This window comes from Eptatretus burgeri, chromosome 16, assembly GCF_056783735.1.
Source record: "Eptatretus burgeri isolate ZD-2024b chromosome 16, Ebu_testis_v1, whole genome shotgun sequence".
Lineage (NCBI taxonomy): Eukaryota > Metazoa > Chordata > Myxini > Myxiniformes > Myxinidae > Eptatretus > Eptatretus burgeri.
Window position 1 is genome coordinate 53,823,625 of NC_140976.1, and position 22,005 is coordinate 53,845,629.

At 44.5% G+C, this 22,005-nt stretch overlaps 2 protein-coding genes across 5 annotated transcripts in view; one reads left to right on the forward strand and one right to left on the reverse strand.

Moving 5' to 3' along the window:
• Positions 1-7,256, reverse strand: part of LOC147011082 (dolichyl-diphosphooligosaccharide--protein glycosyltransferase subunit TUSC3-like) — a 73,699-nt gene extending 66,443 nt beyond the window's left edge. Inside the window, exon 1 of one of the 3 annotated variants that reach the window (XM_085858756.1) lies at positions 6,950-7,054. In XM_085858756.1, the coding sequence (XP_085714882.1) occupies positions 6,950-7,033 (84 nt within the window). In that variant the 5' untranslated portion in view covers positions 7,034-7,054. Of the gene's footprint in view, positions 1-6,949; positions 7,082-7,237 lie in introns of those variants that run through there. The other 2 variants (XM_085858755.1, XM_085858754.1) reach the window with 2 other exon arrangements.
• Positions 7,257-7,363: 107 nt separating this feature from the next.
• LOC147011083 (delta-sarcoglycan-like) overlaps positions 7,364-22,005 on the forward strand; it is a 335,437-nt gene continuing 320,795 nt past the window's right edge. Inside the window, exons 1-2 of one of the 2 annotated variants that reach the window (XM_085858759.1) lie at positions 7,364-7,533; positions 13,056-13,300. The gene's annotated coding sequence lies outside the window, so the exon portion shown is untranslated. The remainder of the gene's footprint in view (positions 7,534-13,055; positions 13,301-22,005) is intronic. The other variant, XM_085858760.1, reaches the window with a different exon arrangement.

Sequence of the window (22,005 nt, forward strand, 5' to 3'; positions counted from 1 at the left end):
ATCAGGTGGTCTAATTTGACATTGGTAGCTTCTTCCGTTCTCGAGTTATAACTTTTTTTTGGATGTTTGACCTCACTGTGACCTTGACCTTTGACCAAAATCTAATCAGCACGAGCCATCACCCTCCTGAATCACGTGGTGTAATTTGACATTGGTAGCTTCTTCCGTTCTCGAGTTATCGTGCCTACAAACAAACAAACACACAAACAAACAGAAACGGAACTGATCAATATATTTACGAAATCTTTAGATTTCGAAATCTTTAGATCTAAAGAAATCTTTAGATTTCGTAAGGAATAAACAAATAAACCAATGTCACCCCCATGGTGACCAGTATCTTGCCAAAATGTGAACATGAGTGACTTATTTATTCGATTAAAGTTACTCAAAAAATAAGGGTTTCGTCGACCTTGATGCTTGACCTTTTTGTGACCTAGACCTCTATATTTTCATGCGGTTAATGGTATCTCTCCAGGACCGTTGTGCATGAAATAAAGAGATTTTGATGAGAACTGAGGAAATAAAATTTTCATGAAAAATCCGTTTTTTCGTCATGACGTCATAGCATCAAACTTTTGACAGATCTGGAAAGCACTTATCAAGCACTTTCATATGAGGTATTACTCGATATGGTATCTAAGATTTCAAAATTTGACCTTGGGGTGAAAAACTTTCGACCTCCAGTGCTAACCATGAAGGTCAAGGCCGATCGCCACCAAAAATGAATCAGCTGAGCGCCAGACCATGAACTATATTCCCATGAAGTTTGAAGATGATCCGATCCAAATTACTCAAAAAAAATAAGGGTTTCGTCGACTCCCCTGATTTGCGACAAAGTGACTTTGACCTTGAAAATTTTATGCGCTGAAAGGGACCTCTATAGGACTCTGATATGTGAAGTTACAAAAATTTCCAATCATAACTGTGCTCTGCAGAGTGATCGATACGTGATTACAGACAAACAAACAAAAAAAAAATACAAGCTGACTAACATATCTTGCAAAAACTTCGTTTTGGCAAGATAACAAACAAACAAACAGAAAGGGGTGAAAACAGTAACCTCCGATCTTCGATGGCGGAGGTTAATAAAACATTGGTTGGCAAAAAATCTTGACTATAATATGCTAGGAAAAACTCTTACTAGTATCGCTTCCAGTTCCTGCATGTGCATGTGGAAAATGTATGTACAATATACTGATATAATGTATTGGAAATCTTGTGTTCAAATATTGTGCTTTGTATTGTGGCATATTGTGTGTCCAGCACCCGAGTCCCCCAACATAAATCTTTGCCATGCGTGAACCCATTGGGATCCCATTTTCATTTATGCTGAGGTATTGGAGTATATGAAGGGGTAATCTCACATGAAAAAAAATTGGGACCATCGGTTTGGTTGGGGAGCGGGGGCCCAAGGTCAAAGGGCGCCCCAAACTATAACTTTTTGAATTACTGTTTCGGAGTGATTTTACTTCACGTGATTCGAAAGATCTCGCTTTTACGAGCATTTTGATACCAAGATCAGCCAAATCGGACCACTACAACCTGTGATATGGCCTCTGGAAGATTGTGGGGCAGCCTGGGGCACCCAAATTTGGGGGGGCCCCTAAAATGGGCCCCGATGGGCCCACAGGTCTAAAAGTTGGTATTTTGAGTTTTTTCACCAAAGTGAATAAATGACCAACATATGGGGAGAAAAAGAGGTATTAGTGTCGGGAGGGTGTGTCCACTTGACATGGAATGCCCCACACTTATTCACACAGCTTTCCACATGTCCGAAGCACCTCAACCAACCCCAAACCTCAATAATGCTTTCCATACCCAATCTATCGCTGAATTCCATATTTGGTTTCCTATCCTTCAGTCACATCACACATCCACCTCACCATTCACAATTCATTTCGTTCACACCTCCGTTCATCCTCATTTTTGATCAACCATACAACATCACACTTCGAACGCAAGCTGCATAAAGTTTTCCCTTTAATTGGAGAGAGGTCCCTCGATTTCAATTCAGAGTAACAACTCCCTAAACTTCCTCCAACCACTTCTAATTCTTACAATCGCTGCTGCTTCTGCACCACCACCTGCATTAATCATATCACAAAGATAACAGAATTTATCTACATATTCCAGAGATATATCCCCATAAACTAACCTTTCTGCTCTTACTGGAGCTATTTGTTTACCTGCAAAAACAACACATTTGAAGTCAAGAATCACCTGCAGTTTTCCCCTGATGCCACTACACCTCTTGTGCACCCAGCAGTTGCAGGATTTACACAATATTAAATTGCGACTTACACTTTTTTTTTTAAACAGACAGCACAGGGCCCCCTCCCTTTTATTTGTTTTTCCCCACACTTCCTTCTCTCACACCACTAACAAGTACTTTTGTTTTCCCTGTTTCCACTTTCAGGCCTCTGGCCTCCATACCGTATATTTACCAAATACCTTTTCCACACTGTCGGCTATCAGTCATCGGAATACAGGAGTTCCAAAGATACGCCTCCTCTAAATTCCTGCGATTATAGCCTCAAGAACCATCATGAATAGGACTGCACTCAAAACTGATCCCTAATGAACACCCAATGAGTAATAAATTACACAAGCAGATCTCTTTGATCGAACTACAAGTTTAACGGCCAACCTCTATTGAAGAATATTTTCATAGAGTGTACAACAGAAATATTTGAGGATCAGTTGTTGGTCTTCTGAAACCAGTGAGAGCACACATCGGAAAACTTTCACATGAAAGCCACTGATGTACATGGTTGAAAAGCACAGCTCATGTGGTTGGCTTAATGACATGGTACACAAACCTCCTTCTAACAACTTTTTAAATACAAGGAAATCTAACACAAATGGAGGCCATTCAGCCCATCATGCCTGTGCGAACACCATCATAATATATCTACACAAGATCCAAGGAAGAAAAGGCAAAAAAAAAAAAAATTCATTCTAATAATAATTATTATTTATGACGTTTTTGTATTTTTTTTTCTTTTTCTTCTTCCCTTATGGGAGGGGGCATGAGCTTGGTTAAAAACACACATCAACCACATAACCCCCATTGACAAGACCCTACCAACAGCACTCTGTACACATGCACACAATCACCCATCAATGCTCAAACAACCTAAAAGTCTTCTCAACATCCCTATACCCCTCGATCTCCATAACTTTCAGGTACTTATCTGATTCTAATTTAAACTTATCTACTTTTTCTGCTGCCACTACCTTTCTAGGGAGGCCATTCCATGCATTAACTACTCTCTGAGTAAAAGTCCTCTGCCTCACTACCGTCTCAACTCTCCACTTCTTTACTCTCAGGCTATGGCCCCTGGTCCTATCACTGTGTACCGTGCAGGCCGTGGTGGAGGTGAGTGGGTGCAGGCAGTGGCACTACCTTTATTTAACCCTACCTTCTTGTGGGGTTGGCCGGGAAAGATTTTGGCCCAAGTGTTTCAGGAATTGGCTGGCTCGGCCTGACATTCAACGGAAGGAAATTTGGGAGGGGTTTGCAATTCATTCAGGGTGCCCACAATAACTGGCCTAACCTTTGAGAAAACATACAATGGGATCTTTTAACATCCACCAACTTCCTCTTTCATTTGCAGCACAAGGCTGCAGGGTAGCATAATTGGCTGGAGGCATGGTTGTGCAACTGATGGAATGCTCTACTGCTGGAAAATGCAGGAATTTATCATTTGTTCATGGTGCCAGCGATAGCTTATTTACACTTTGCGAAGCACACCATGGGATCTTTAATGTCCACCAACTAATGCCGGTAGACAGGCCACCCGGTTTACCGCCCACTCTGAGGGATGGCATACTTAGTATGAGAAGCAGCAATCTGACAGTTTATTAGTCAGGTCAGGAGTGATACCCAGACTAAACAGTTCAAAGGTAAGCACGCCACGCTTGCACATCCTGTCGGACCACATGATGCATACCTAAAAGGAGGCAATCTCCATACATGAGTTGTTGGATGCAGCGTAAAGTTGACGTGGAGTTATATCAGAGAATCACAAAGTATAGGTAAGTTCATGAAGGTTCACCTTGTTCTTCTTGTTGTTCTTATTTTGGTTGCTCCCGGTAGGGGTCGCCACAGCGGATCATCCGTATGATCCACAGAGTGATTTGGCACATGTTTTACGCCGGATGCCCTTCCTGACGCAACCCTGGTCGCCTCTTACGACACAGGGATATGGTACACCTATTCTAACCGGGGTATACACCGGGCCCAGTACACTGGTACTCACTTCGCTGACCTCGGAAGGATGACAGGCAACCTGTCAACAGAAGGATGACAAGATGACAGACAACCTCCTGGTGTGTATTAATTCAAGCGGCCAACGGGGCTTGAACTCAGGACCTTTTTGGATCCCAAGCCGCTACCCTAACCACTACGCCAACACCAGGCGATCATGAAGCCTGATGAAGCTTCACCTATTTCAACATATTCTCCTTGCACAACCTTTTGCCCATTGACGAGGCAGTGACGAGCAGAATCTTTGGGATGGATATGCAGCCATTTCAGGACAGGTTTTGACATCTTCATAATTTCTCAACTGAATGCCACCCAGATGTTCTTTGTGGTGCAGAGAGATGAACATCACAATGTGAGAGATCTGAATTCTAGGATGGAAGACTTCAAGCTTCCCAACATATCTCTGCTCATGGAATCTCCAGGTCTGGTAGAGTGGAGGTCCTCAGATACACATCCTGGCACTCATCTTCATGAATAAAAAGGGAGAATCGATGATAGTTTCCACATGTCCTTTTCATCAGAAGCTCACCATGTTTATTGAGGTCATGTGATCCCCTTGCGAGTATACTTAGCACCTGATATACAAGGCCTGCAGTTCTGGATGAAGTCCACTCAGTGAGTGATTGAAACATCTGACCTCAGCATGGCCGATGCATTAGTACCGCATTCAGCTTCCTTATGCCTTCATTCTCTCAACATTCTTTTATTTGATTTTTAGATCCTCGTGGAGGATCTCAGTCTTACTCACGTTGTTGTTCTTCATCTTCTTCCTGTGGACTATTTTGTTTCACAGCCTACAGTTTTCATCGAAACTTCCTGAAACTTGGCATATATATATATATATATATATATATATATATATATATATATATATATATATATATATATATATATATATGTAAAAATACCCCGTGCAGACAGTAACCATCTCCAATTTTGAAAATTCCTCTGAGAAAAAAAAAGTTATGACGTCAAAATATCTCCGCTAATGGAAATGGCCTAAAAATTATCTCCGAAACTAGGCAAGCTTTTTGAATTCTGTTTGCGGGAATCGAACAGGGTATTAGCAGAGATGAATTACCGCATATATGATGCATCACTATGACGTCATATCAATTTTTATGACGTCATTCCTATTTTTTGTTTCACAACCCAGAGTTTTCATCGGATCTTCCTGAAACTCACCATGTATATGCAGAGAGCCCACGCGCAGGCAGTAACCATCTCCAATTTTGGAAATTCTTCCTAGAAAAAAAGTTGACGTCATAATATCGCCGCTAATGGAAATGGCCTAAAAATTATCTCCGAAACTAGGCAAGCTTTTTGAATTCTGTTTGCGGGAATCGAACAGGGCATTAGCAGAGATGAATTACCGCATATATGATCAAAGGCCTCGTGACCTTGACCTTGACCTTCGGTGACCTTGAAAGTCATACCATCGTGTATGTCTCATCGACCTCTATCAGGATCACTAATGACCAGATCTTCCGTTTCAACTTCATTGTGGACGGACGGACGGTCACCTCTCCTCTCAACACCAATATTATTATTTTATGAATAACATTTAAAAGGATAGAGCACCGACAAACAATGTTGGGAAGGCAATGGCAAACTACCCAGTGTAATCCTTCCCAAGAAACTGCTTTGACAGTGACGTTATGCCAAGAGTATGGTGCATCAAAATCATACATATATATATATATCACATATAGTCTACAGTAGACTACATAGTCTACTGTGCCCACAGAGACGTCACGGTCTCTGTCTCTCACGGTCTCTGTCTCTCACTAGATAACACGGTTCTCGGTATGAAAGTTTTTTTTTGTTGTTGTTTGCACGCAAGGCTACGCACCTACGGGCACGCACCAGTAATAACAATAATAACCAGGCACAACAAATCCCACCCATTTATCACAAATATGCATTTTTAACTCTAGGAATGGGTAGGAGTATAAGTGACAAATAGAATAAGGTTCACTATAAGCTTAGTTTGAAGTAAATCAGATCATTTTTGACGAAGTTATGAGCAAAAATCGATTTTGATCTTTTTGTGACCTTGACCTTTGATCCAATTGGACCCAAAAGTTAATGGGGTCGTCCAAGGTTCATTGCCCACCTGTGGATTGAATTTGATAGCGTTTGCTAAAGCCGTTTTGCCGTAAAGTTGCAGACAGACAGAGACAGACAGACAGACAGACAGACAGACAAACAAACCGGACGATTGATTACAATATCCCGCTCCCTCCCTCTGGGGGGGCGGGATAATAATGACGAACGTATAATCCCTACTCTGGCCCAAGCTCATCTTGGGCTTGTTGAAGGACAAGCTATTATGCTCGAACTGTACAGAAGGCAGAATGCCACAAGGTGGTGAAGACCAATGAAAATTTGGTCCCAGCACCTACCGATTCACAAAACCGAGCAGATCGAAAAAAAAAAACCAACCAGCGAGTCATACAGCCTGAAATAAGAAATCAGTTTACAGTTTAAAAAATCCTTATCCACTCAGGGGGGGGAAGAAATTCAATCGATCCGTCAAGGCGCCAAAGCAAATCGAGCCGAGCGATGTGGAAACAACGTATAGCAAGCATCACGGCACGTCACATTTACAAAAGCCGGAACCGCCATTTATACAAGAATGTAGGAATAACAGGGGAATGTCATCCCCCTCTCACGCACGTCCTTGGTTTTCTGCGCCTCACAGGACGCCGCCAGATAGCACACGAACGCCACGAAAGCGAAAGAAAGCTTCCACAGCGGCATTCTGCCGATACTCCGCTCAACTGCTCAGCAGAAGAACGTTCTCGTCTCCTATTGGATGACGCAAGCAACCAATCACGGAGTTTCTTGCAAAAAAAAAATATATATATATATCGTTTCTAACAATGAGTGAAAGAAAATCCGACTGCAGTCCCACACGGTCAACGTTTCCACGAACTTGCCAATGAATGAAGTAAGAAAACCAACCGCTAAGTGTGGTCTCGATGATATTGCACATGAGCCATTTCGTTGTAAAATGAGCGTCCGTGACGTCAGCCGGTCGCACCGTCGACGACGGACGTTCTCGAATAGCGCGTTGACGCGATCCGTTCGCGTTGCGTGATGACGTCTCGCACGTGTTGACGTCGACTTGTCCGTTTGCAAGCTCAAGAGAGTCGCTGTTTGAAGGCGATCCGAGGTCCGTCCGCTTTACGCGGTTCTTTTCGGGGTTTTATTTCCCACACTCTTCGCAGCCTCCGCTGTTGGCTTTTAGTCACCTGCGGGTGAGTACCGCTGGGGAGTGGTTGGACAAGACCATGAATTGTGATTAAAAGATTCACCGTCTGCGGTCACGCATTCCGTGCGCCCTCGATCCACGCTCTCCGCTTGTGTGCTTTCCACGACCGTCTTCGGAGCTCTGTTGGGCTCTCTCTCTCTCTCTCTCTCTCTCTCTCTCTCTCTCTCTCTCTCTCTCTCTCTCTCTCTCTCTCTCTCTCTCTCTCTCTCTCTCTCTCTCTCTCTCTCTCTCTCTCTCTCTCTCTCTCTCTCTCCCCATCCTCATCTTGACTCCAGTGGTTGTTCTTTATGTGTCTTGCGCTCACTCTGCACGGTCTCTCACAGTCTCTCGGTCTCTCTCTCTCTCTCACGGTCTCTCGGTCTCTCTCTCTCGGTCTCTCTCTCACAGTCTCTCTCTCACAGTCTCTCTCTCACAGTCTCTCTCTCACAGTCTCTCTCTCACAGTCTCTCTCTCACAGTCTCTCTCTCACAGTCTCTCTCTCACGGTCTCTCTCTCACGGTCTCTCTCTCACGGTCTCTCTCTCACGGTCTCTCTCTCACGGTCTCCCTCTCACGGTCTCTCTCTCACGGTCTCTCTCTCACGGTCTCTCTCTCACGGTCTCTCTCTCACGGTCTCTCTCTCTCACGGTCTCTCTCTCTCACGGTCTCTCTCTCACGGTCTCTCTCTCACGGTCTCTCTCTCTCACGGTCTCTCTCTCTCACGGTCTCTCTCTCTCACGGTCTCTCTCTCTCACGGTCTCTCTCTCTCACGGTCTCTCTCTCTCACGGTCTCTCTCTCTCACGGTCTCTCTCTCTCACGGTCTCTCGGTCTCTCTCTCTCGGTCTCTCTCTCACAGTCTCTCTCTCTCACGGTCTCTCTCTCTCACGGTCTCTCTCTCTCACGGTCTCTCTCTCTCACGGTCTCTCTCTCTCACGGTCTCTCTCTCTCACGGTCTCTCTCTCTCACGGTCTCTCTCTCTCTCACGGTCTCTCTCTCTCTCACGGTCTCTCTCTCTCTCACGGTCTCTCTCTCTCTCACGGTCTCTCTCTCTCTCACGGTCTCTCTCTCTCTCTCTCACTGTCTCTCTCTCTCACTCTCTCTCTCTCTCACGGTCTCTCTCTCTCACGGTCTCTCTCTCTCACGGTCTCTCTCTCTCACGGTCTCTCTCTCTCACGGTCTCTCTCTCTCACGGTCTCTCTCTCTCACGGTCTCTCTCTCTCACGGTCTCTCTCTCTCACGGTCTCTCTCTCTCTCTCTCTCTCTCTCTCTCTCTCTCTCTCTCTCTCTCTCTCTCTCTCGCTCTCGCTCTCTCTCGCTCTCGCTCTCTCTCTCTCTCGGTCTCTCTCTCTCTCTCGCTCTCTCTCTCTCTCTCGGTCTCTCTCGGTCTCGGTCTCTCTCGGTCTCGGTCTCTCTCTCTCTCTCTCTCTCGGTCTCTCTCTCTCGGTCTCTCTCTCTCGGTCTCTCTCTCTCGGTCTCTCTCTCTCGGTCTCTCTCTCGGTCTCTCTCTCTCGGTCTCTCTCTCACGGTCTCTCTCTCTCGGTCTCTCTCTCACGGTCTCTCTCTCACGGTCTCTCTCTCACGGTCTCTCTCTCACGGTCTCTCTCTCTCGGTCTCTCTCTCTCGGTCTCTCTCTCTCGGTCTCTCTCTCTCGGTCTCTCTCTCTCTCTCTCTCTCTCTCTCTCTCTCTCTCTCTCACTCTCTCGCTCTCTTGCTCTCTGTCTCTCTCTCTCTCTCTCTCTCTCTCTCTCTCTCTCTCTCTCTCTGTGTCCCCCATCCCCATCTTGACATCCATAAATGCATCGGCGTCGCCGTTTCCCTTCGCTAGCGATGTACGTCCCACGGGATGCAGGAGCACGGTTCGTCTCGTCACCGAACGGACCGTACGGCGAGCGAGTTCCTGCGCTCCCTTCGTGCACCCCTCACGTCCTCTTACACTTGCTGCCATTTCCCGTTCCTCGCGCTTTCTTTCTCCCCGAGTCGCCGTGTGTTGTCACACGGGAATAACTCTCCACACCTGGTATCGAGACTTCCTCGGGGGATTTGATGTGCAGCAGGCTGGACGCAGCTCAGGTAACATCGCAATGGTTTCAAGACGTGTTTAAAAACTGCACCTGGCGACATTGCTTTCTGGAGAGACAGCAGGGCGCAGATCGGTACAGAGAATACAATTAATTAATTCAAATATATATATATATATATATATATATATATATATATATATATATATATATATATATATATATATATATATATATATATATATATATATATATATATGTGTCTCGGACTCGGTGGCCTGATGGTTGGAGTATCCGATCTCAGTCTCGGAGGTCGTTGGTTCAAACCCTGGCCGAGTCGTACCTTTAAAATAAATGGTACATGCTGCTGCTTCCTTGCTTGATGCTCAGCATTTAAAAGGATAGAGCACCGACAAACAATGTTGGGAAGGCATTGGCAAACCACCCAGTGTAATCCTTCCCAAGAAACTGCTTTGACAGTGACGTTATGCCAAGAGTATGGTGCATCAATATATATATATATATATATATATATATATATATATATATATATATATATATATATATCACATATAGTCTACAGTAGACTACATAGTCTACTGTGCCCACAAATGGAAAATACCATCCAAAGTAATGGTCATTTCGGACGACAACCCACACAGAGCGAGTGTGTGCAATTCCTCAATCGAGAGCCATCCTCCAGGGATGGGTCTTGGTATCTGTGAGCCCGTGAAGCAACCAAATGGCCTATTATCAATGGATAGCGCATGGGCACAATGACCATGTATGTGCCAGGTTATGGGACTGAGGGCTCGGTGAATGAGCAAAGAACCAGATCATGATTGATCGTTTGTTCGGCTTCTGTTGTGAATGTGTTTTTGTTATTTTTTTTTATGTCTTGAACTGTTTGGCATTGTGAGTTTGTACATCTAATTCATGAACTGAAACGGCTGCATACTTTTAATAACTGCTTGCATCCTTGGAGGTAGAGGAGAGTAGAGTAGATTGTAGCAGCGTGCAGCTGCATGGGATGTTTAAAAGGTCCTCAGAACTTGACACGATGGTCCTACAAACGACGAGGTATTTTTTGGGTTTTTTTTTTTCTTGAAAATATAATTGTTTTTGAAAAAATGTTTTTGTTCTTTCTTGCTAATCATATATACTTGCATGTTCATAAAATAAATAAAAAGTTGTTTCTTTAATTTAACACTTCTTTCTTCTGAGAACTTATTGAACGCTTTCCGCATGCCTCTCAAGCCATCGGCTCCTGGTGGAAAGCGACGGAGGACGAAAACTGTCAAAGGAATGATGTGTATGGCAGGTTGTGGCGGCAGAGTGGGACGGGGGTGGTGGAGGGACTGTTGTGCCGGAACATTTGCATATTTGCATTGGTCAGAAATTGCTCGCATGAAAAGAAAGATGGACATCTGAATTTATAATGGCATATCATCTTTTCATCACTGTCGATGAAGCCCTAGCAATTATCATTTACCCGTGATATTTTTACAGGCTTGTTATGAAGGTCATATTGTTGGGTTTATTCGTTATATTATCGCCACTTGCTCGGCTGTTTCACTGGGAACGAGGTGGTTTATTTATTATTTTTTATTTTTTTGTGTGCGAGCTGTGACGGTGCGCGGGCGGACGCCTCTGGAGCCGTGGGTGCGCGTCCGCTTTTCATTAGCGCTCCTGCTCGGGGAGACGGGGGACGAGAGATCTCCGTGGGGCCTCACCATCGACCGCCTCCTAAAATGGGCAGTGTGCACATCGGTCAAGTGGATTTTCACGTTTGCATCAACACCCATCTTGGACAGCACTTGTTTCTGCCTTTATGGCTTCATCAGCGGTAATAAATGCATGGTCAATATGGGCAATTGTACATGCAAGGATACTGGAAACACTTGTCAAGCACCTCCTTTGGCAAGCATCGATAGAATCGAAGGTAGAAATTGTTTCCCATGGTCGTCTCTCCATCCCGGGGGGAAACTAGGGGGGACGGAATGCATTTTGGATTTGGATCCGATTCTGAATTTGGTTGGCCTGCTGGTTGCATCATTACTGCGCCACTGATGCTGTGCCCCTGCACATTCGCGCAGGAATTGGTGATTTGTTTTATCGTGCCGCCATTAACTCGCCTACTCTTCGCGAAGCACCGTGGGATCTTTAACTCCAGCCGACGGGTCACCCTGCTTAACTATCACCCGAGGGACGGCACACGCGTTGAATTTATGACTGAGCCGAGATTCAAACTCAAGTAAGGTGGCATCCTGCCAGCCCCAGAACAGCAGTGAGGTAGTTGTTTTTTTTTTATAATCTGTGCAATCTGTGGGTTATGCAAGTCGAGGAAAGTCATTCGAATCGACAAATTAGAAACACTCTATTGAAGAGAGCTTTCAGGATTTATTTCATCAAAAGGATCGGTCCATAGGCCTATGTATGTTCAAAGGTACCATGGGATGTTTAACGTTCTTGCGATTCCAGAGCGGATTTAATCATTTAATTAGAGGTCAGGTGACTTGCAACGTAATTTGGAGGTGGGTTTACAAAGGTACAACGAAACGCATCTCAGACAACCATTGCATGTATTATTAGTGAGACTTGATCGGCTTGTATGATGCTCGTGGTATGATGCTCGTGAAATGAGCCATGCAAAAAGGGTGGGTGTAGGATGCAAGGCTTGAAGGATTGTGGGAGGAACAGTGAAGGTGACACAGTTTGAGGAGGTGAGCAAGACTGCTCATTTTGCCAGTTGGAAAAGTTGAGGTATAAACAGTTGCGACGAAGTGAGTGAGGTACTGCAGGTGGGATGTGGTTGAGAGGTATTGCTGGAAAGGGGTGAGGTAATGATTAAGGCATTTTGAAGTAGTGAGGAATGGACAATGCATGGTAGATAAGCCGTTCTCGCTTGCTCCACAAGTCCTTGCGCAGTGCGCGCCACCTACAGGCTGCTTACGTGCCTCGCTTCCCAAAGCCGCACCTTGTCTTTATGTTATAAATGATGAAAACGAATGAAACGTCTTCATGCTATTTATCATCCACCACACCTCAACTTCCTTTCTTTTTCACCCTCTTTGTTCCAATTCTCTCATCGCCTTCCCCTTACCACTCCATTCCTCTGCCAGACTTCTCTCTGAGTCCTTGATCCCATTAAAATATGCACACCTTTCTATGCCACTGGGACATGTTAAAACATACCATGATGGTGTTTCTGAGAATGCACCATCAGAATTACTTAACCTCTTACCATCAAGTGAATCCTTCCCTCGGGAATGTTTTTTGCCATCTTTTAATTCATAATAGTTTTGTCCAACTTATGTTTTGGAGCTTCTTATCATTCTTGCGGTTCAAGAGCCAAAAATGAGAGCCAATGTAATTCCTGAAGACGTATTGAATGAAGAAAGTGATTCCTAACGGAGCTTAAATATTCAAAATCGTTAGTGTGAACACTGTAGGATGTTAATGTGCCAAGGGTGGGTTTTACATCGTTCTCGTTATGTATGATCTGGTGCAGCAAAACGCTTGGATCTGGAGCTGGAGGAGATCGTGGACCTAGACCTGGAGCTGAGAGTGACAAAAGGGATACAAATCGGTGTGTGTGCCCTGCTGGATTTTTTTTTTTCCTCACTGGTGTCTTATGCTGTGGGAAGAAGAAAAAGAAGAATTAGGCATTATTGAAGAAATTGACTCGGACTGAGGAGAGCTATGCACCTACCGACAGGATGAATTGACAGCGAGGAAATAGCAGTGGACAGCAAGGTGAGTACTGAGTAAGAGTGATGCATGGAATGGCAACTTCCTGGAGTTTCTTGCCATCCCATTTTATCCCAACCTTTGCAGAAACTGCTGCTCATCATTGTTGTTCGTTTAAGCTCTTGTAATTTCCAATTTGTACTTCCGTTTTGCACTGAATCCCGGCCAGGCCTCTTTCTAAGCGGCCCTCCGACTCCCTTTCCCCAGCATCCTTCCATCATTCACTCGACTGCACACAAAGTGTTCGAATTCCTCCGTTGTCCAACCTCGCCGTGACAGTGGATGGATGTCCAAAGCCAATATCATGCTGTCACCGTGATGCTTGTATCTATCAAGATGTGAAAGCAATCAATTGTTGACCATGTATTTCTTAAAACACCGACTTAGAAGTGAATATTATTATTTTGTGAGCACACCCCATTTTTTTACAGTGGGCACATCAGGCGTAGGACACATCAGCGTATTCAGTGGGCACATCAGGCATAGGACATAAAACAGACTCAGTATTTTTGAGCCTCAACGTGTTTTCTTGCAATCGCTTTGCATTGTTTGTTGTCAACAGGTAAATGTTTGGAATCCTGTGAAATTTACTTCAGCTCAGCCATTCTCATCTGTTACCACATCAGTAGTTCATCATTGTAACAAGTTATGATTTTTTTTTTTTAACTCGGCTTAAAGATCATCCTTTGTTTGCCACCTGTGGGAGCTGATTGTTATGAAGGGTCATCTCGTCAAGTTTTCAGTGCATTAACAATTGTCCCAACTTGAGCTTTCTTCACACAGCTAATCCATGGTAACCTTTCCATATTAATTCCCAAGAATTTTGATTTGGAGTCATGTTTTACTGTCGACATGAAATATTTAATTGCAGATCTGGTGTTTTGACTAACTTGACATCATGAACGGATAAATGCATCTGAAGTTTCAATGTACCGACTTCCATCCACAAACACACCTCGACTCTTGGAAAACATCGGATTTGGTCTGAAGTAATGTTTCTGCGTGAACACACCTTCAAATATCACGGTACCGTACAAGTTAGTCTGTGCTAATTAATTGCATTGACACTGAAATGAAATCCTTTTGATTCAAATTTTCCAATTTGCATCGGTAGAATTAGCATTGAGCATTGTGGTGTCCTCAGCGAAGAGTAGGCGAGCGCCCGCCAGCGCCTTGGCCAAATTCCAAATTCCTGCACTGACTTCCTATGTCGGAGTGGCGACTTGTCCGTGATTGTAACCCCAGCCATAGAAATTGCTTCTGCGGAACCTATGCTCTGTTCTGAGCATGGTTCGTGATCTGATCGAGCATTGTGTACCAAGACATGTGTACAATCGTTTACCAACAGGAAATAAACCACTCCATTTGTAGCTCGGTAAGATGAGCATCTGATTTGTATTGTGCAATTTCTGAGTTTTGTTCAAATGTTGTACTGATGCCCACACCATCAAAGCAGTGTGGGTGATGAAAGAGTGAGGCAGCTGGTTGAAACAGTGTTGCAGGAATAATTGCTAGCTAAAGAATTTTTTATAGCTTCTACTTATGGCTTTCTTTTGACCCTACTTTCCACATTATGGAAGTGCACAAAAGCCTTAATGGGTGTTCTGGCATTTTTAACTCTTCTGGTTTGACCACGGTTTTTAGACCTTTTTACTGCTGTTTCAAAAGCAAACGAGCAACGTGATGTTTGGATTGGCCTATTTAATGTGCTCTCGATATTGAGTTCATGATTCTGTGTCCGCAGGATTAAATCACCTGCGCACTGTTTTCATTTTTACCAATTGTCTCTTAACGTCTGTCAACCTTTTATTATTATTATTTTTCCTTCAATGCATGATCTACTCGGCTCGAAGTGGAGCCACTACACACACACATACATGGACATACAGATGAACATACGTGGTACAACACAAGACTTTTAGATGAGATAAACACAGCCACTGAGCTTGTGGGAAGTGCCGTCACTTCCCGCGGTACTCTGGGTTCTGGCAAGATCACAACAACGACACAGCCTTTCTCATCTCACTTCGCTGAATATTTCCTCCTCCCCATGGATGCCAAACTATGGGTATTTCTGTGCTCTTAACCTTTTAAATGCTTAGTGTCAAGCAAGGAAGCAACACGTACCGTTTTTAAAGTCTTTGTTATGACACTGTCAGTGTTTGAATTGCCAACCTATCAGACTCGGAGCAGACTCTCTCACCATTACACCATAAAGTTTACAAGGTACAAACAACATTGTAAGTATATAAATAATAAGAAAATATAAATGCATTATACATATGGGTATATATTACACATGCTGATTATATTTTTCATCAGTTAAATCATGCTGTCACGCATAAGAAAATATGTAAATATACTGTACTCTCACCAACCCACACTTAGACACACACACACACAGACACACACACACACACACACACACACACACACACACACACACACACACACACACACACACACACACACACACACACACACACACACACACACACACACACACACACACACACACACACACACGTTCGGGTTATTTTCACTTCAGTAAAATGTCAAGAAGATTGTTGTTTACAACAGCAGCAAAAATTAACTCAGGGGTGCAACACAGCAATGATGCAACAAATGACCTCTTAATTTCCAAGTTTAAGGGCATACAGTATCGTGCAACCACTCGTTACATTAAATGTAGTCCCATGGAGAGTGTTGACCCTATGGATATTAATTCTCATTCTGGTACGGAATATAAATATTGAAATGCAATTGGTCCGATGTCTGACATAATTGAGCGTGGAGGCACTGAGGCATCAGCCAAGCTCCATCCCTCTCCCTGCCGAGTGAGGCACCTGACAATATATTCCCTTTCAGCTGTTGTGCCCCATCACAGCCATTGCTACGCAAATTTTATCGGCATGTGTCACCTGCCACGCAAACCCCATACTTGGTTAACTCCTCCGCTTTTGTAAAGGCTTCCTTTTATCACCTGCCATGCACACAATTTTAATTTGCATGTGTCACCCTATATGTACTGGTGGTGTGAGTGAAAAGTTTGTGTACCCCATGCATGCGAAAAAACTGCTGTGGCCCCAGGATAGCTGTTCAAATAGGGATTGGACAAATTGAAACTGTGTGCAAGAAAATGTGAACTCTTCATGCTTTTATTATGTCTTATTAAAAAAAAAAAGCATGAGGAGTTAACACAACTATTCCCATCTTCTTGTGGAGTTGGCTGGAGAGCATTCGTGGCCCAAGTCTTTCATGAACCGGCTGACCAGGCCTGATATTCCATTGATGGTGATTGGGACAGGGTTTTTAAAATTTGTTCAGGGTGCCGGCAATAACTCATGTATGTGTTGTGAAAGACAGGATGGGATCTTGAATGTCCACAAGTGATCAGTGCTGCTAAACGGGTCCTCCAGCTTCACGTCTCTCTGATGAATGGTGCACATATTGATGAATCATCCTGCATGTAAAATGCCAGGGTGACAGTTTATCTCTGGGTCGAAGTACAAAACCAGGCTCGATGGCTCAGATGGATCGCAAGAATTGTCGTAATGATAGAACAACACTGCAATAGTCAATAATTTTGGAACCACATTAAATGGATGACGAGGGCACAAAACCATGTTATTGCTCCTTCAAGATAACACGGAACACGTACTTAAATGATCTTTCAACTGTTGCTGCAGGACTCTACAAAAAGGGTTTAGTGGGATAATGGGGTGTGTAAAGAAGTAAATTGACCTTCAAGAAGGAGTGAGGGTTGACTTTTCTCCTCGCAGCTTGTGAACTGGTGCAGCGTGCTGGAAATGGGATCCAATTCTTGCCTCAAAGGAATGGCATGAATTTATAGTGGGATTGGAAATAGGAGGAATGGTCATCAACACTTCATCATCAATCTAGCAGTCAATATACCATCAATTTTCAGCAAGTTTCCAACACCACAAGAGGATATGTACCCCCAAACTTGATTTGAACCCCCATGCTTAATTGTTGGCTTTAAGAAAGGCTCTTAAAAGTATCAGTTTTTTGACTCACATACTCTCTTGATTACATCCAATGAACTGAAACTACGACTCGTCTGTACTGGTGGGAGGGGGTAACATTGGAGCCGGGAGGAGGGGTAGCGTTGCAGCCGGTTGTGGGAGGGGTACCGGCATGGTTGCGTGGGTGTAGGGGTGTGTAGTTGGAGCCAGGGGGAGGGGTAGCATTGGAGCCGGGGGGGAGGGGTAGCGTTGGAGCCGGGGAGGGGGTGGCATTGGAGCTGGGTGAGGGAAGGGCCACATTGTTGCTGGTGTGGGGTGAGGGTGGTAGCGTTGGAGCCAGCATGGGTAGCATTCGAGGAGAAGCAAGAGGATGTCGAGTTGAGGAGTGAAAGAAGAGGAGAGGTTATCGCAATAATGGCAATGGCAGCAAGAGTCATGGTAGGAAGACAGGGCAGACGTGGCTGCCAAGGTAGTGACACGGTGAAGAGAGCTGGGAGAAGGCTTCAAGATAGACGGACTGCTCCGCCTATAGGCCAATGGGGTGGATGGTAGGTCTAGGATTTGGGACAGTGAAGGGACATATGAAGAGACAGGGTGGTACCAGCAGTTTGAGAGTTAGGAGGACCAGGGACAGTCAGCAAACTGAAGCCCTGGTGATGACAAGTGGCAAGGCCACAAGCCAGGAAGGCCATGCCCAGGTGACATGTAAGATGGGGACATGAGGGATAGATATAGCTATCGACTATTTACCTACACCTTAACTCTGCTCTTCGACATTCTATTCCTAAACACAAGAGAATGCGCATTTAGCAATTCTAAGCAAATATATCTAAAGTAATAAATGTCTGTGTGTGTGTCCTCAATGACTCCAAAACCATAAAACTTAGGGGCCCTAAACATTTCATGCATACCAAGAGAACTCTAAGGAAGTGCATGAGTGAAAATTGGGTGTTTGGGTTATATTAATTTAAACACCCCTTTTGGAGAGAATTAACAGCCGTATTTAATTATCCTTCATCAAGGAATTCACCATTTTGTTCGGCCTTTTCAAATATGTCTTGTTTGAAACACTATCTACTCTCACGGACTAATTAAAGTATATAATCAAAATATAATATCTGATTACCTTCGCAACAAAGTTTTGATCGCTGTGTATTTATTTTTTACGAAATCTTTAGACTTCGTAAGTATATTGATGACTTCCGTTTCTGTTTGTGTGTTTGTTTGTTTGTAGGCACGATAACTCGAGAACGGAAGAAGCTACCGATGTCAAATTACACCACGTGATTCAGGAGGGTGATGGCTAGTGCTGATTAGATTTTGGTCAACATCGGTGAAAGGTCAAGGTCACAGTGAGGTCAAACATCCAAAATATGATAACTCGAGAACGGAAGAAGTTCCCAATGTCAAATTACAACATGTGATTCAGGACAGTGGTGGCTAGCAATGATTAGATTTTGGTCATAATCAGTCAAAGGTCAAGGTCACAGTGAGGTCAAACATCCAAAACATTTGATTTTTGATGGTTTGGTACAGAATCATCGTAGAAACTTTTGGTTTGCGTCACTACCTTCTCCAGAGACAGCTTTTATTAGACAAGGTCAGAGGTCAACTTGACGATTTCGTAAGTACCAGTCTATGACTGCTTGTTTATTTATTTGTAAATATGTGTGTTTGTTTGTTTGTTTGTTTGTTTGTTTGTTATTCGCATCACTCCAAAAGTATTGAACTGAATCGCAGCAAATTTGGTGGGATTATTGATTATTATCCGAGGACCATCTATCTATAATTCCAGCAGTGTGTGTGTGTGTGTGTGTGTGTGTGTGTGTGTGTGTGTGTGTGTGTGTGTGTGTGTGTGTGTGTGTGTGTGTGTGTGTGTGTGTGTGTGTGTGTGTGTGTGTGTGTGTGTGTGTGTGTGTGTGTGTGTGTGAGACCGCTGTTTCTCGACAACCTCTGGTCCGATCTAATTGAAACTTGCCAGGTATATTGCTGGGGATTTGCATGCAACTAATGCCAAAATGTTCAGAATTCAATGCCCCATCTTATGATATGTGACATGACACAATGACGTAATAACCCTTATTAGCGGTTGAGAGTCAAAGGTCAGGGGGGGTCACGACATTGCAAAATGTGCGGTTTTAGTCATAACACGGTCAATTCTTATCCGATTTGCATGAAACCAACATCAAAATGTTGACTGTGCTGTTCCCCACACTGTAATACCAATTACAAAATTAAGAGTACAAAGGTCAAGGTCATGAAAAGGTCAAAATCGTCATTTTGCCATAGTGCGGTCGATTTTTATCCAATTTGCATGCAACCAATGCCAAAATGTTGTGAATTCAATGCCCAATCTTGTGATATACGATATGACACAATGACGTCATTACCTTTGTTAGCGGTTTGGGTCAAAGGTCAGGGGGGGGGGTCAACGACCTTTATTATCATAACGCCGTCAATTCTTATACAATTTTCATGTAAGTAGATTCAAAATGTTTAGAATTCAATTCCCTATCATGTGATGTGTAATATTTGACAGTGACTTTATTGGTGAGTTTAAAGCATTGGGGGGGGGGGTGTCACTGAACTTATTTCTTATAATGTGACCAGTTGTCATCAGATTGACTTGACACCGACACCCAAAAAGGTCAGAGAGTTCATACAGAAATTGTACAATGTACGTGAATCAGTGTCAAACAGCAGGAAATTTAATGTTTTTAAGCCATCATAACACATATGAGATGACAGATGTGGTATGGGATTAAATACCCTCACAATCAACGGTTTCTGGGGGGGGGGGGGAAATTGTAGCGTTGGCGAAGGTATGCGCTCTACTGAGTGCCCGTTCTAGTTTGAGAATGTGATCTCATGGACTAAATGAGTGTGGAAATCTGGAGTGAAATCTGAAAATGTGAACAAATTAGCGATTTTTATAAATAAGTGTGTTTATTTGCAAAGCATTAAGCTTAACTTTTCTCCTGTTCGGACGATTATATTGAGTGAAGGAAAAGTTAAAGAATGTGCAGAAAGTGTAACTTCATTGAGGGCAACATTGTGCTCTGTAACCTTTTTTTGCAAGTCATGGCGATACAGTCTACAGGGGTGTTTTTTTTATTTACTAGCAATTACGTATGCAGAAAATGCTTTTCAACGTTTTATGCAATCTGCTTTCATTACAAAATATTAATATAAATGTACTAATAGTTGTTGAAATATATTTATAGTCGGCAGTTTTGACAAGCGAAGAGGTACTTTTTTGCTGCTGTAAGTGAGGAGGGCTTTTTTGCTTTACACCGTTGTGTGCAATCTGATTTCATGACAATAAATTAAGATAAATACACATATAGTTGCAGCAATATATTAAGTCGGCAGTTGCTGAAAATGAAGAGGTACATAAACAGCACACATAGACGTGGTACAAAGTGTGCTTGCCTGCATGCTTGGTTATGTGTGTGTGGTGCGCGGGTTTCATGAACACGCGGTCCAAACTCAAACTCTCATCCAGGCCCATGGTGTACATTTGGCGCTGTGGAGGAGGTTATGCGGCCGTCTTGCAAACTATTATATGTGCTTCAGCACGTGGGGAGCAGATGTGCTGCAGCACCGAAGCCATGTGTGCTGCGGGATGTGCCACCGTGCAGTGCGGGTGTGGGGAAATCTGTGCATGTATGAAAGTGAAATGATGAAAATCGCCGGTGTGCGTGCATGGTTTGCATGGACCGCGAGGAGGTTGGATGAACGTGTATGGGGGTGGGGGGGGCATGCATGCAGGCAGGCTGTTGCCAGGTAGATAGCGTGGGTATTAATTTTTAGATGCTCCTGCCTGGTTTTATACAGAACACGGCGGTTATAAGGAAAACTTTGCTGTTTGGGCGCGTTTTATCACCCTGGTACACTGCCTTCTCTCCCCCTCCCCTCGTGCTGCCTTCCCCTGCCCTCGTGCTGCCTTCCCCTGCCCTCGTGCTGCCTTCCCCTGCCCTCGTGCTGCCTTCCCCTGCCCTCGTGCTGCCTTCCCCTGCCCTCGTGCTGCCTTCCCCTGCTCTCGTGTTGCCTTCCCCTGCCCTCGTGTTGCCTTCCCCTCCCCTCGTGTTGCCTTCCCCTCCCCTCGTGTTGCCTTCCCCTCCCCTCGTGTTGCCTTCCCCTCCCCTCGTGTTGCCTTCCCCTCCCCTCGTGTTGCCTTCCCCTCCCCTCGTGTTGCCTTCCCCTCCCCTCGTGTTGCCTTCCCCTCCCCTCGTGTTGCCTTCCCCTCCCCTCGTGTTGCCTTCCCCTCCCCTCGTGTTGCCTTCCCTCTCCTCCTGTGCCTTCCCCTCTCCTCACGCTGCCCTCGCGCTGCCTTCCCATCTCCCTCCCCTCATGCTTCCTTCAGGTCAGGTCAGGTGTGGGAGCATGTGCCGGAGCAGTATCTTGCCGCATCCACTTTCCGCCAGTACTCCAGTGGCCTCCGTCTGGCCATCCCCCAGGTAGATGCCTGACCAATCCCCAACTCCCTGAGATGCCGATCAACCTACCGCAACCACCAGGCATGTGGTTGGCCCATTGGCCTCCTCCACTTATGAGGGTCCCTCACAGAGAGAATCTGGTGAGCAGGATCAGCATCAGGAAAATGAGCCGCATGTCCATACAGCCACAGCTGACACTCACGGACTATGCAGGTAACAAATATCATTTGAGTCTCTCTCAGCAACCGCTCGTTGGACACAGTCCGACCAGCGATAGCCAAGAATT